This window comes from Bombina bombina, chromosome 11 (genome assembly GCF_027579735.1).
Source record: "Bombina bombina isolate aBomBom1 chromosome 11, aBomBom1.pri, whole genome shotgun sequence".
Classification (NCBI taxonomy): Eukaryota; Metazoa; Chordata; class Amphibia; order Anura; family Bombinatoridae; genus Bombina; species Bombina bombina.
The window spans coordinates 123,685,603-123,702,326 of NC_069509.1; the positions used below are offsets into that span (position 1 = coordinate 123,685,603).

Here is a 16,724-nt window from a genome sequence, read left to right on the forward strand (position 1 = left end):
CATTTAGGGATGTGTTTTATAAGGGTGATGGAAGCAATCATACTTGGACCCCTTGCCACTGTGCCTTAGACCCCGATATTAGACCCCTATATTCAGCAGACCGAAGAAAAACTGCCTGCTTGGGTTCACCTATATTCACAAAAGGGGGCTGAACCAAGAAGTGCCATAGGATATAATAGGGATTGCGGCTTCAGCAAAAGTTCACCCACATCGCCACTCGCCGGCAATCCTAGCAGGGTGTAGTTTACGGTGGGGTATTGGCAGTTAGGGATTTAATAGGTTAAGGGTAGTTTGCGGTGGGGTATTGTTGGCTAGGGCGTTAATAGGTTAGTGGTAGTTTACGGTAGGGGGTTGTGGTGGTATAAGGGTTAAGTAGTGTAAGGGTTATTGCTGTGGGGGGTTATGTTGGTATAGGGGTTAAGTAGTCTAGAGGTTATTGCGGTGGGGGGTTGTGGTTGTATAGGGGTTATAGCATTTGTGGTTTAAACCAAGTCAAGGTCTTTTCCCCTCTGGCTCCCTAACCTACAGCCCCACAATGCGTGCTTTCAGTGAAACAGACAGATAAACAATGGTGACACAGGCCTTTTGTAATTTACCTAGACACATACAAAACAGGGAAATGGACTGCACTCTCAAACCACACCGGGTGCACATCCTGTGCCACTGCAAATTTCACACCCTTGGGTACTCCCCAGCACTCACAGACAGCTGCACAGGTCTCAGTGACTCAGTTAGTTAACCCCAGAGAAGCCTGGGTTTAAAGTCCATAAGGAAAATTACAAAACAGAAATATTAACACAACAGAAAGTCTTGCACTTTCTTGCAAGCACACAGCCAGATTAAAATCAGAATGGAAGTGTACATTTTAATATAGCTGTGTGCTTGCAAAAGTGTGATTGACTTTTTACCTGGAGCAAAATTTCAGGGGGGCAAGCAACCCCCTTCCCCCCCTCCAGATGCCCATTTACACAACTTTCACAACCAGTCAGATGCTGTACCACCCACCGCATAGAGAACTAATAGAGCAAGCTTCTGCTTCTGTTTTACATGATGAGTGAGTACTGGTGAATAGTGAGTAAATAACAGGTCACATGCAACTATACTCATATATATATATATCAGATAGAAGACAACACTCTCTGGTCTTAATATAACAGAAGATTTATTTCAGTGACATTTCAGGAAATACACCCCTTCCTCAGACCGTATTCCCCGAAAACGTCACTGAAATATATCTTCTGTTATATTAAGACCAGAGAGTGCTGTCTTCTATCTGCTATATCATCACCTATATTCTAGCACCCTGGCATTTGTGATACTGTACGTGAGAGTGCACCTGTCTCTGTATTCTAAATATATATATATACTGTATATATATATATATATATATATATTTTACAAAAATATCATCAGATATACAGTATGTAGAAATATGTATTTATGAATAAATAGAACATATTCTACTATGTGAAGAACATTGGAATGTGAAATATTTATATTATCATGTTGAGATAGCGCACTTGAGAATATGGGATTGCGTTTACTCATTTGATCATTTCGTCCCTGCGTTTGATCATTTCGCCCCTGTCCTGTGAAGCTTTCTTCAGCCTCATTTACTGATGATGAATCCAATAAACTGAAAACTCACTACTTCTCTTTTGAGAAATAACAAACGTCCAGTTTATTTCAAAAGTGAAAATGGAATAAAAACAGGAAAATACTTACAATTATCTATGACATTATAAAGTACATGAAAGTGCAGGACCTGGTGCTATGCTTTTTTGGAATCTGTTGAGAAAATAATAGCATGTAACCAACATAAAAATAATATGTAAATTGAATATAAGAAAAATTAGAGACTTTTTAACTGTGATAGTGAGAGTGAAAGAAATATGGTTAGAGTCAGTTATTTGTGATATTTGGTTGAAAAGCCAAGTCTTAGATTTTCTCTTTAAGCCAAGGTGATCCTTTATAAATCTAATAGCTGGAAGTTGCTAACGAGATTGATACCTATGACAGTGGAAGATGTGTTTGTTTTTGTTTTTTTCAATATATATTTGGAACTGATGTGTGTTTTGTTATATTTTACTTAGTTATAGTAAGTTTAACCTCTTAAAGGGACAGTCAAGTATAAATTTAACTTTCATTATTCAGATAGGACTTTTAATTTTAATTGACTTTCCAATTTACTTTTATCATCAAATTTGCTTTTTTCTCTTGGTATTCTTAGTTTAAACTAAACATAGGTAGGCTCATATGCTAATTTCTAAGCCTTTGAGGGCTGCCTCTTATCACATTCTTTTTAAATCTCTTTTCAACACAAAGAGACAGAAAGTACACGTGGGCTATATAGATAACACTGTGTTCAGGCACAGAAAGTTATTTAAGATTTAGCACAAAATAATGCTAAATTTAAGACAATAGATAATAAACAGTCACAGTCATGTGATCAGGGGGCTGGAAGAAGGTTCCTAGATACAAGGTAATCACAGAGGAAAAAAGTATATTAATATAACTGTGTTGGTTATGCAAAACTGGGAAATGAGTAATAAAGGGATTATCTATCTTTTAAAACAATAACAATTCTATGGTTGACTGTCCCTTTAAGGACATATGACGGAATTTTTCCGTCATAAAACAATTGAGCAAACTGAAAGCTGTGTCCTTAAAGGGTTAAAGGGACACTAAACACCTCAAGATATCAATATAATTTTTTTCATTACATGTAGTAAAACAACTTTGCTATATACTGTCATTATTTATTTTGTTCTCATTTCCTGTAATTTGATTCTGAATATGGTCGGCTTTTCAAATCATGTTTTACATGGAAGTACAGACACTGCAATATTCCAAACAGTCATTGGTTGCACACTCTAGTAAGCCAAAGATAACACCTGACTGAAGCTAAGATCTTACAATCCGAGAGCTAATTATTTTTAAAGGGACAGTTAAGTCCAAAACAAACTTTCATATTTCAGATAGTGCATGTAATTTTAAACAACTTTCAAATTTACTTTTATCACCAATTTTGCTTTGTTTGTTTGGTATTCTTAGTTGAAAGCTAAACCTAGGAGGTTCATATGCTAATTTCTTAGACCTTGAAGACTGGCTCTAATCTAAATGCATTTTGACCACTAGAGGGCGTTAGTTCATGTTTTTCATATAGATAACATTGAGCTCATGCACGTGAAGTTACCCTGGAGTGAGTCAAAATAACTGAAATAAGGGGGCAGTTTGCAGAAGCTTAGACACAAGGTAATCACAGAGGTAAAAAGTGTATTTCTATAACTGTGTTGGTTATGCAAAACTGGGGGACGGTAATAAAGGGTTATCTTTATTTTTAAACAACAAAATTCTGGTGTTGACTGTCCCTATAATATTCTTCTTTTACTGTATTCATATCAGGGGTCAAGTCCTACAAAAAAAAAAGTGTGGGAACTGACCAAGACTTACACCCCACTCACAATTAATAACATTTTATACACACGCGCTATTTATATGTACATAATCTATACACTCTGGTTAAAGGGACACTGAACCCAATTTTTTTTTTTCATGATTCAGATAGAGCATGCAATTTTAAGCAACTTTCTAATTTACTCCTATTATCACATTTTATTTGTTCTCTTGCTATCTTTATTTGAAAAAGAAGGCATCTAAGCTTTTTTTTTTAGTTCAGACTCTGGACAGCACTCTTTTATTGGTGGACGGATTTATCCACCAATCAGCAAGAACAACCCAGGTTGTTCACCAAAAATGGGCCGGCATTTAAACTTACATTCTTGCATTTCAAATAAAGATACCAAGAGAATGAAGAAAATTTGATAATAGGAGTAAATTAGAAAGTTGCTTAAAATTTCATGCTCTATCTGAATCAAAAAATTTGGGTTCAGTGTCCCTTTAATGAAAGCAAATTAAATCCAATGAAGGGTTGAATGGTTGTCTTTGGCAATTCTAAACAGCTTTCTGATTTACTCCTTTTATTAATTTTTCTTTGTTCTCTTGATATCTTCATTTAAAAAAAGCAGGAATGTAAAGCTTAGGAGCAGGCCCATTTTAGGTTCAGCACCCTGGATGGTGACTACATTCAGCCAACCAATAAGCAAGTGTAACCCAGGTTCTGAACCAAAAATGTGCTGGCTCCTAAGCTTTACATTCCCGCTATTAAAATAAAGATAGGAAGAGAACAAAGAAAAATTGATAATAGGAGTAAAGTAGAAAGTTGCTTAAAATTGCATGTTCTATCTGAATCATTAAATAAATATTTTGGATTTAGTATCCCTTTAAGGTGCAATAGTCCTACTTCTGCTGAGGGGAGCTAAATAACCCCAGAGCAAGCCACACAGAAATGTAGGTTCCATGTGTTCCACACAGTGCGGGGTGATCACACAACAGGACCGCTGACAGGCTTGCATTTAGTATATTGTAGGAAGTGATACTGCCCATTACTAGAGGATCTCACTATCCCTCTAACCAGACTGTGCTCCAGCTCCTCCCACCAGCAGCAGCAGCAGCAGTGTGTCCTGAAGCATTGCTGTTCTATTTCCAGTAGGAACTTAGTTCCACCTGCAAAAATAGTGCCGGAACTCCGTTCCCATGCATTTTCGCTCGACTTAACCCCTGATTCATATGCTCCATAAACGGTAAATTACAGAGTTTTACCTGGATGTGAAATTTAGAGAATGAATGCTGATATTTGGATTAATAAATTATTTCAATGCTTAGTCCCCAGGAGCCCTTGGTAAAACCTGTGATGATATTGAAACTCAGTACTCATACACAACAGAATGCATAGATGTGATATCACTAATAATGTCTAAAATACCGACTTGTCAACCTGTTTGTAATTTTAAACATTCAGTACGCTAGCCTTTTAATGGCTTGGGAGCATATCTTAGTATTCCTATGTTATCTCTTTCCCACTAAACCTAGCTATGTTTTATCCATCCATAAATATCTAAAATGCTAAATCAATTATTTACAATAATATTAAATGTTATTTCATTGTACATTTCAGGTAAACCTTTTAATCAAAAAGTATTTGGCAATGCTCCTCCCAATATCACTTTTGGATTGTTATTTGGAAAACGTTTTGACTATGATCACCCAACTTTTCGAAAAATAGTAAAAAATGTAGACGATATTGTCATCCTTGCTGGTACTCCAGAAGCACAGGTAACTACTATGCATGAAATAGACAAATACTACTATCAGTTATATAATTTAGTAATTAAGCTTCAACAGTCCTGTGCCATATTGAAAAAAATCACTATGGTTTGTGAACATGAAAAGTAGTTTTTTATTTTGTTGACAATGTAAAAACAACCGTAGAACTGATTCATATGAGAGGTTTTTTTTTAGAGTTTTAGAATGTGCAGCTACATTTTCTCCATAGCAATAGTGTGGGTGAAATCCTTCCTAGCAGAATGACAGGCAATCACTGTGACTAATTCAACAATGTCCTAAGTGGAACTAGACGATCACAATAAGTTTGCATCATGTTGGTTTAGGTCAGCTGTTTAGGCATAGGGGCATATTTATGCCCCGTGTTTCTGGCGATCCTGCAGGCTCGCCAGAAACACAAGTTATGAAGCAGCGGTCACAAAGGCCGCTGCTCCATAACCTGTCCGTCTGCTCTGAGCAGGCGGACAGACATTGCCGGAAATCAACCCGATCAAGTACGATCGGGTTGATTGACACCCCCCTGCTGGTGGCCTATTGGCCGCGAGTCTGCAGGGGGCGGCGTTGCACCAGCAGCTCTTGTGAGCTGCTGGTGCAATGCTGAATACGGCGTGCGTATCAGGTCCGACAGACCTTGATAAATTGAGGCCATAGGCGTAAAGGGACACTCAAGTCAAAATTAAACTTTCATGATTCAGATAGAACATGCAATTTTAAACATATTTTCAATTTACATCCATTAACAAAATGTGCAGTCTTTTTATATTTACACTTTTTGAGTCACCAGCTCCTACTGAGCAAGAATTCACAGAATATACGTCTATGCATTTGTGATTGGCTGATTGCTATCACATGGTACAGGGGGAGTGGAAATAGACATAACTTTGAAATTTGTCCAAAAAAAACTACTACTCATTTGAAGTTCAGACTAAGTGCTATTGCATTTTGCGGAATCTGTTAGCGCTCTACAAATAATTATTATGTGTTTGTCGATTATGCAAATCTACTGTATTTACTGGTTATTTAAGTTCCTTGTAGTGTTCAAGTTAAGGCTACAGTTAGGTAGAAAATTATGTGCAATCATTGTTTATTTGTAGTGCATAATTAACAAGTGCATACTAAAAAGACAAGGCAATAACACCTACTCTGAATTTCAAATAAGCAGTAGATTTTTTTTCTGACAAATTTATATTTTCTCACATTTTCCAGCCCCCTGTATCATGTGACAGACATCAGCCAATCACAGACTAGTATACGTTTACTCTGTGAGCTTCTGCACATGCTCAGTAGAATTTTGTTCCCCAGAAAGTGTGAATATAAAAAGACTGTGTAAAATTTGATAATGGAAGTAAATTGGAAAGTGTCTTAAAACTGCTGCTCTATCTGAATCACAAAAGAAAAAAAAATTGGGTTCAGTGTCCCTTTATGGAGCTGGGGGTTGGCCTAAGCGCCAGAAGGGAACCTCAGTGCCTGGGGGCGGGTGACTCCTAGCTGTTACCCAGATAAAGTAAGAATATAAGGAAAAAAGGGGCCCAGGCGCCTACCCTAAGGAGGCTAAGGTTTAAGGAAACAGAGATAAACTGGCCAAAAAACTAATTTAATCAGAAGAGAATTCACAAAAATGATGATAAAAACAATACATAAAATATCAGAATAAAATATAAAATAACTTCATGGATCCATGAGTGAGTGATAAAGTACACTAAAAAATTATACAAATGGATGGTATAAAAACAGATGAGTGATAATGGTCAAATAAAGATTGTACAAATGGATGATAACAGATAAGTGATAAAAAACAAATAGGTAATAAAAAAAACAAATAGGTAATAAAAAAATGGTAGCAATGCATATAACAACAGATACTCAGTGAATAAACATAAAAAATAATGGTGTCAAAAATCCATAATAAAGTCCAAAATGTTGGAGGTGATGAAATCGACTGGGTGATAATAAAATCCAATAATAATAGTAATAATAAAGTTCAAATCCAAAAAGTGATAGATGGTGTGAAAAATGTGAAAAATTAGGCAGATATTAAAAAATTAGGCAGATATTAAAAAAAGTACAAGTGCCAAAAGTGATTAAAATTCGCAATCATCAAATCACAGTGTCATCACACTTATAAAAATGGAAATAATTAAATAAGGCTTACCAGTGCCGGGCCGAAACGCGTAGACCAGCACTGGTAAGCCTTATTTCATTATTGCCAAAATTTATAGGACATTCTACACCATATTTGTTTTATTTTTTTTCCTTAGGTGGAACGTATGCACTATTTTTACTTGGACCATTTTTATAAGTGTGATGACACTGTGATTTGATGATTGCGAATTTTAATCACTTTTGGCACTTGTACTCTGATTTTTTTAATATCTGCCTAATTTTTTAATATCTGCCTAATTTTTCACATTTTTCACACCATCTATCACTTTTTGGATTTGAACTTTTTTTGGATTTGAACTTTATTATTACTATTACTATTGGATTTTATTATCACCCAGTCGATTTCATCACCTCCAACATTTTGGACTTTATTATGGATTTTTGACACCATTATTTTTTATGTTTATTCACTGAGTATCTGTTGTTATATGCATTGCTACCATTTTTTTATTACCTATTTGTTTTTTTATTACCTATTTGTTTTTTATCACCTATCTGTTATCATCCATTTGTACAATCTTTATTTGACCATTATCACTCATCTGTTTTTATACCATCCATTTGTATAATTTTTTAGTGTACTTTATCACTCACCCATGGATCCATGAAGTTATTTTATAGTTTATTCTTTTTTTTTTTTTAAATGTTTATTTATTTAACACAAAATAAGTGTACACATCACAGAAATCCACTTCTTTCTGCCACGCAGGGCTGAATATAACATCTTATGAAACAAAGCACGACAGATAACAAATACAAAAATGATTCGTTATGGAATATTGTCAACCCCCTTGTAAACCAAAACAAAGAGAAAATAGTACACTTATCAGCATCCCCGATTCCATACACTCCTATTTTCTAATATTTTCCTCTTTTTAACACAAATCTTGAATAACACCTGTTTGTACAGCAACCTCGCTATATGTATAATTTAACAAAAGCAACAGATAACGCTGAAAAGCAAGACACATAAAATAAATGTATAACAACGAAAAAAAAAAAAAAAAAAAAAGGAAAAGGTTCTTTCCCCGACCGGGACCTATCTCCCCCCACCATAGTCAGTCTCTTTCCAACTCTCCCATGTTATGCCAGGATCGGGGAAAATGACCTGCCAATATCTGAAGTTGCACGTATGCAGTCTCGCTGAACGGTTTAACCATCCTAACCTGCACTTCAACTGGAAAAGATAAAATAAATGTTCCCCATTGATTAAAGAACTTGGCTAGCCTTTCATCTGAAACGTCTTGTAAGTTCCACTGTTCTTGTGTAAAATGGGTCATCAACGCGTTTTTAAGCTCATTCAATTTAGGTGCTGTTTTTGCCTTCCAGGCTCTCAGTATTATATTACGACCAAGAAATATAATCTGATTAATTAATTTGAAGTTTCTAGGGACAATTTGCGGTTGCACTAAAAAAAATATCTGTGTTGATTGAAAGTTAAAGTCTATCTTAAGCGAAGCCTGTATCCAATATTCTACCCTGCGCCAAAATTGAATAATCCTAGGGCAACTCCAAAAGCAGTGTAGTAAGTCAGCGGTGTGAGAGGAACATTTGGGACACACCGTCTGTATCCTGTACCAATTGGTCAACCTAATTGGGGTCAGATATGTCATAAAGGATAGTTTAATTTGAGTTTCTCTCCACGCCGTCAGTACCCAACTATTTCCAATTATTTTGAAAGTGTTCTCGATGGTCTGACTATTCACCGCCGGAAAAAACCTATTCCATTTTGCAGCAATGAATTCTCTTTGAAGAGCTGAAGGCCCCTGGTTCAAAAGGCTGTAAAGTGGAGATATAGAATATAGGCCTCCTTGAAAGATATTAATTTTAGCTTGGAGAACCGAAAGAGTCCAATCTAATCCATAGCTTTGCCTTAACTCAAAGAAAAAATGTCTTAGCTGCAAATAGGCGTAGAAATCTTTGTTCTCAAGCCCAAATGTATGTTTCAGTTCAGCAAAGGTTAAAGGTGTGCGATTCACATCCAACATTTGGGCGACAAATACCAAACCTTTAGTAAACCATATCCTAAAGACTTTATCTGACAGTCCTGGTGCAAAGTTAGGGTTCCCCGTAATGGGTAGATAATTGGAGATATAAGGTGAACAGTCCGCGAGGGAGCAACATTTTTGCCATGCTAGAATGACGTACCTAAAAGTACTGAGCGAAAAAAGCGGGGATGGGAGAGCATTCATAGGGCAATGTAAGATAGCGTCCAACCGAAAAGGGGCCACCAAAGCTGTCTCCCAGAGTACCGGTGAAACCTGATCACATTGCGTTAGCCAATCAACGGCAACCTTTAACCGTGCTGCCAAGCTATAAAAATGCAAATTAGGCAGGGACAAACCTGCAGCTTCTTTATTACACATGAGACGTGCGGCAGAGATACGCACTCTGGCGCCACTCCAGATTAAATTCGAGCATGCCCTGTTGTAATTTTTTATATCGCTATTGTGAATAGGGATTGGCAGATTTTGTATGAGATAGAATAATTTGGGGAATAGAATAGTTTTTATAAGTGTAACCCTAGCTGTTAAGGATATAGGTAAGTTCCTCCATCCATTCATCTTATCTATACAGTCTAAAAAGCATTTACCGAAATTTAACTTATACCACTCCTCTGGATTTGCAGTTAACTTAATCCCAAGATAGGTTATCTGTGACGTCTCGATGAAAGGATGCTTAATATGACAATCTTTCCTATTGAGCCATAATAGCTCAGATTTAGTGAGATTGATTTTATAACCCGAAATTTTGCCAAACAATTCGATTACATCAAGTAAACAAGAAAGACTTTGTTCAATGTTGCTCAAACCCAAAAGTATGTCATCCGCATACATTAACAATATTAATTTCTGATCTCCAACCCGAATCCCCTCTAGTTGTTTCCGCAGTAGAATTGCTAAGGGTTCTAACGAGATGTTAAACAACAGCGGGGATAAGGGGCAACCCTGACGTGTACCCCGTTGTAGAACAATCCGTTGAGAAATCTGCCCATTAATGAGTAAAGATGAAATAGGGGAAGAATATATTAACTGTATAAATTTATGGAAGTGTCCTGTGAAGCCGAATTGTTCTAAAGTATAAAATAGATGTTTCCAAGCAATGCGATCAAACGCTTTTTCTGCATCTAATGTTAATAAGGCGAGGTCTACTGTGTCCCTATATCTTGTTGTTCTGAATTTGTTCCAGAAAAAATCTATCAAGGTCATGACTTTTCGTATGTTCCTGGAAGGATTTCTCCCTGCCATGAACCCTGACTGATTTTCATGAATAATTGCACCAAGGTGAAGTTTTAATCTATTTGCTAGAATGGCCGTGAGCAATTTATAATCCGTATTTAATACAGAAATCGGTCTATATGATTCTGGGAGATCTGGTTCTTTGTTTTTTTTAAGAATTAAAGATATCACCGCCGCAGCAAAGTATGGTGAGCAATTATTATTCCTGATGAAATAGAAATTAAACAGTTTTTCCAGAGCTAAAACCACATGTGGTTGAAGAATCCTATAAAATTCAATGGGAAGACAGTCAGGACCCGCTGCTTTGTTCGTTTTGGCAGACTTAATAGCTGCCACTATCTCTTCCATATCAATCGGTTTGTTTATCTCTGCTAGGCTTTCTGGGGATATTTTAGGAATCTGAATCTTGTCCCAAAATGCTGTCTGCTTTTCTATCAGATACTCTTCGGCAGTGTAGAGGGCACTAAAATAGTCAAAAAAGGTCTTAGTAATGTCTGCGTTATTAGTGAACCTAGCTGTGCTAGATCTAATAGCTGTTATTGGGTTCCTATGATTCTTTTTAGTGAGCCTAGCCAAGAATTTGGCCGATCTCCCAACAAACCCTCCGTACAAGGCTTTTTGCCTCTGAATATCTAGGGCAGTTTTTTGTTTGATAAAAATATCACGTGCCGTTTTGGCCTCTATATATTTCTGCCATTTATCTCTCGTATGTTCATTCAGATATGTTCTGTACGCATTTTTTACTTGATTACTTAATTGGGTTTCTTGGTGTCTAATTCTTTTCTTAAGTTTACACATGTATGCTTTAATATTGCCTCTTAATACAGCTTTGGCTGCTTCCCAATATATCTCTGGCTTGTTTTTATAGTCTTTATTAATAGTTTCATAATCAGCCCATTGGTTAGTCAGCCAGTTCTGAAAATTGATATTATTCACTAGGTATTTGGGAAAAAAAATATTTTGATTAGTAGTACTTCGACACTGCTGTGCATTAAGTGATAGTGTAATCACCGCATGATCTGAAATTGTTATATCCTTTATGTCTGCTTCCCATTCTGAACCAGTCATAGAATCTGCCATCAGAAAAAGGTCTATCCTAGAGAGAGATTGCTGGCCTTTTGCTAGACACGTGAAAGCTCTCACATCTGGGTTTTGGACGCGCCACACGTCTATTAACCCAAGTTGCGCCAGAAATTTTTTAAGAGTATGAGTCTTTCTATCGCGAACAACCTTATGATCCTTACTTACCCTATCAAGAATAGGGTCCGCTGTTAGGTTAAAATCCCCTGCCACTATAAGGTTCTGACCTATAAATTTATGGAGATAAAGTACCATCTTGTCCCAGAATGTCTTATCCGCATTGTTTGGCCCATAAATGTTGCAAAACACAAAACGAGTTTTGTTAATCGTGATTTCTGCAATAATATAGCGACCTTCCGGATCTATAGCTGACGAATCTATTTTGTAGTCTAGATTTTTGTTTAAAAGAATGGCTACTCCTCTTTTGCGTGTGTTAAACGGTGCCGCAATTACTTCCCCTACCCAATTAGTTTGAAGCTTCCCCATTTCCGAATTTTTCAAATGGGTCTCTTGTAAGAAGGCGAGATCTGGCTTTATTTTAGCTAAATGTTTAATTATGGTCTTTCTTTTTATTGGAGAATTTATGCCACCCACATTCCAAGACGCCAGCTTAAGCATGTCTAACATATACCAGAGAGTAAACGGACTCGTGTCTCGCCCCTATCATCACATTTAAATAACCCATATATTCGTGCAGGGGGAGGCGGGACCCGGGGAAAGAAGAGAGAAAAAAAAAAAAAAAAAACCCAGCGCCATATACAATTTTATACAAAATCCAATGCACGTAACAATATTTTCCATTCTAAATACAGTTTACTAACTTCCCAAGACTTTTTGCGTTACCGTCTGCTAGTCACACTATGCCCATTGTTTTACAAAGAGGCTTCCTAACTATTATTTACCACATATAAAACCCCTGCCTTATTGATTAAAAGTTTAGCTGGGTAAACCAATCTTACACTACATTCTGCTTTGCTAAATTTGTCAAAGAAAGGGGACATTTCTCTCCGCTTGGCCCTAGTTTCTGCAGAAAAATCTTGAAAAATTGCAATTCTATAAGAGTTGATGACCAGAGAATTAAGTTTACGGTAATAGGACAAAAATAAAACTTTGTCTTGATAATTGACAAATTTAAAAATAATAGGCCTAGAATTGGATGAAGGGTTATTTTCTCTGGGTGCCCCAATTCTATGCGCTCTTTCTATCAGAAAGGGTGTAGGAGGAGGAGGAATCATGAGTGCCTGAGGGAGTGTGACAGAGACAAATTTTAATACATCTTGGAATTCCGCTGTTTCAGGAAGGCCAATCACTCTTAGGTTGTTCCGTCTTGACCTATCTTCGAGGTCTTCAACTCGCGCTTGTAGCTGGGTGATGGCCTTATCCTGAACAGAAGAAGCCGAACTCACAGCATTTAATCTGTCTTCCAGGTCAGACACCCTTGTCTCGACCTCCTCCATACGGGTAGTGAATTGTCTAATCTCATTGGAAAGATTAAAAATCTCAGACTTTATCTCTTGTTTAACTAAGTCTAAATGTGGAGCCATCATTTTAGCTACTTCCGCAGCAAACTCAGACATATCATTACAAAAATTCAAAACATTGCGGTCTTGTGAGGTGTCATGAAATGATTCTGTATTTTTAGAGTTGTCTCTCTTCTCTTTCGGTTTCGGGGGCATACTAGGCGAAGAGTTTTTTTGTTGTGAGATAAACCTCTCCATTCACATCAATATATATGAATTAAGTGCTATTTGTGAATACCAACGTGAAGGAAAAAAAAAAAAAAAAAATTTTTTTTTTTTGAAGCTTGGATAAGCTCTGTGCTTTGAATATGTGAAAAACGTGAACAAAAAAAAAAAAAACCCGAAAGCAGGTTGTTAAAGTGTCAACAAAAAAAAAAAAAAAAAAAAAAGATCTTAGAGCTTAGTGAGCTCTATATTGTGGATATGTGAAAAAAGTGAAAAAATGGGTAAGAGAGGAAAAAAAAGAAAAAAAACTGGGTGCGGGCTGTTGAAAAAAAAAAAAAAACTTTGATGTGTTCTGTACTATTGATAAGTGAAAAAAGTGAGAAAAATGACTAAAAGAAAAAAAAAAAAAGAAGGGGAATCACTAATCTCCTTGTGTGTGTAGGGGCTGAACTTAGCCAGTAGTGAGAAAAAAAAAAAAAAAAAAGAAAGGGTGCAAAAATCTCAGATCCAATGCACTCAGTGTGCCAAACTAGTGAACCACTTAGTGAACCTTAGTGAATTCAATGGGGAGAAAAAAAGGAAAGGGGAAAAAAAAAAAAAAAACAAAAACAAAAAAAAATTCTGAGAGCGAAAATTTGGCTCAAACCTCAATATGTTGCCTAAAAATTAGCAACAACTTCTCTCTTCCCAGGTTTCAAGCCAAAAAAAATTCACTGCGCCCAAGCGGTTGCATTCCGCCAACTCCAAGAATGTTACATGATATTTAACAGATATAGAAAGCTTTATAGAACTTAGTGTTGATATCTGACAAGATACTTTATATACACCGAACACACTTAGCAAAGTCTTTACAAACTATTTTCTATACATAGTTTCAGGGCCAAACATGAGGCAATTGATAGAGTAAAGTCTGCTCAAAGCGCTCTATTCCATGTGTGGTTATCCGGCCTTGTGTTACTCTATATGACGTTAAATAGCCTCTATTATGACTCTGTAAAGACAATTATTACTATCTTTAAGCAAATGAGAGAGGTTTAGTGGGTGCCTGCAAGCACAGATTTTCCAGTCCCTCTAGAGTCACTAGAAAGTCTTATAGGGCCCAGACGCGATGTATTCTTCTTTGATTTTCAAGACTTTACAACTTGGGCTAATATCCTTCAATAGCCTTGTGATAGCAGTATTGCCTTGTATATACTTAGTCCTTGGAAATTTCCAATGCCATGTATTTTCTGATATATTGCTGTACAAAAGATGCTAGGGCCCTAGCCCCTGATGTATTTAAGGCCTTAAAGACAAAACACAGTATTATCTAGATACAGGAGACCGGCAACAATAGCATGAGATCAATGAGGGTCACACCTGCAAAGTGCCAGCTCCCAGCGTTGCAGCCTGTAAGATTTCCTCAACACCGGCAATCACAATTTCTATTTCTGACCCAGGGAGGAAAGATATAACGATATGTGTGGAGTAACTGTCTTCTACATGTGCCTAAAAACGCGCCCACTTGAACAACTCATACAGTGGTACTCACCCCCCCGATATCTTCACGGCGTTATTTAAAACCTCTCAGTGAGCCTTCTCTTCCAAAGCGATACGTGTTATCTCTGGAGCTGCCACGCTGCTGCCACTTGCCGTATGCTGCTGACCACCACCAAGGCTCCGACAGTGCTCCGTAGAGCGGATGTGACGTCACTGGGCTACGCCGGCTTCCAGGGGGGATAGTGAGACGCTAGAGTCCGGGGTCGATTAACTTCTCCCTGCCAACCAGGCAGCTCCAACCCAATAATCACCTGGACACTGCTTCACGGCTGCCGCCCGGAGCCTCCAGGGCGCACGACACGTGCCTCCCAACGCGGCACAGCCACCTTTCTGAGTCCCAGTCCCGGACGGATGGTCCACCTCTCACCTGGGTCAGAGCTCTTAGCGAGACGTTTCTGAAATAAGGTATTCCCTCTGCAGGGTGTTGTGTAAATTTCCCTTGTAGTCTTCGCTGCAGCGCTGCCTGCACTTCAATTTGTTGCCATACTTCTACTTCAGTTCTGTGTTAAGGCTGGTCCCAACCAGCCTAAAAGGGTATATTGGACTTCCTTATGCCATGTAATGTCCTCGGGTAGGGTATTATATTTTCCCCACAATAAGGCTCTATGGCTGGGACACTGATGTTACGGTGCTCCACTCAAAGGAGAGCCTGAGCGCACTCCATTACCACAGTGCTCTTTATAGTTTATTCTGATATTTTATGTATTGTTTTTATCATAATTTTTGTGAATTCTCTTCTGATTAAATTAGTTTTTTGGCCAGTTTATTTCAGTGTCCCTTTAAGCAGACGAAACTACAGAGTTGCACAAAAGGTTTCTTGTATACGGCATATGTAATTACAGACATGAGGAGAGAAAATGTAGGGAACTATAAATCAAGACAAAGAACAAACAAATAAGAATTAAGAAAACTGATGCCTTCAACATATTTAAGCCCAGATTGCTGAACAAAGAGGCTGAGGAAGAATGTCAGAAGAATCTTGCAATAGAATCATGAATTCTGGTAGCAATAACACATGGAAATGTCCACTGTGTACTCGTTCAGGAACGGATGCATGTTTGCAGTGCCCTGTAAATATAGCTATCATAAAGTAAGACTAGAATCATAACAATACCAAGGCAATAGACTTTGTCAGTAGGTTTAATGGGGTAGTCTAGTCAAAATTAAAGTTTTGTGATTCAGATAGAGCAGGCAATTTTAAGCAACTTTCTAATTTACTTCTATTAACAAATTTTCTTTGTTCTCTTTTTCTATCTTTCTTTGGAAAAGCAAGAATATAAGCTTAAGAGCCGGCCCATTTTTGGTTCAGCACCTGGGTAGCGTTTGCTGAATGGTGGCTAAATGTAGCTAGACTATCCCTTTAATAGTAGTATAATGAACAAGGAGATGAATGGTGCAGTGAGGGACATTGGTCGATAAAGATAATAAAGATAATTAGATCAGTTTAAAATGTGTTGTATTTTACATAGTAATGTGACATCCAGGAGGTGATGGTGGAAAGAGCCAGTTAGAGACACAAGCTCAGAAGGAAAGCCAGGAAAGTACTGATGTGTGTTATGGGCATAAATCTGGTATCATAGGCATGAAGTTGGATTAAGCTTCCCAGTCAAGGGCTAGATTACGAATGGAGCACAATTGTTTGCACGAGAAGTGCAAATTTAATTGTGAGATTGCCGTGATTTTTGCACTCGACTCTGTATTACGAGTGGAGCAGTGTTTCAATTACTGCAAGTTCATTTGCGTTAATTTGCGCTTCCTATACTTTCAATGGGGCCCCCTTCAGTGCAAACACTCATATTACAGGTTGAAAGTAAAATCTGATTGCTCAAACTTT

General features: G+C 37.4%; 1 protein-coding gene across 1 annotated transcript in view; it reads left to right on the forward strand.

The window, feature by feature from the left end:
• Nucleotides 1-16,724, forward strand: part of LOC128641800 (cytochrome P450 2W1) — a 200,988-nt gene that overhangs the window by 36,681 nt on the left and 147,583 nt on the right. The window contains exon 4 of the mRNA XM_053694337.1: nt 5,018-5,175. Coding sequence (XP_053550312.1) covers nt 5,018-5,175 — 158 coding nt within the window. The remainder of the gene's footprint in view (nt 1-5,017; nt 5,176-16,724) is intronic.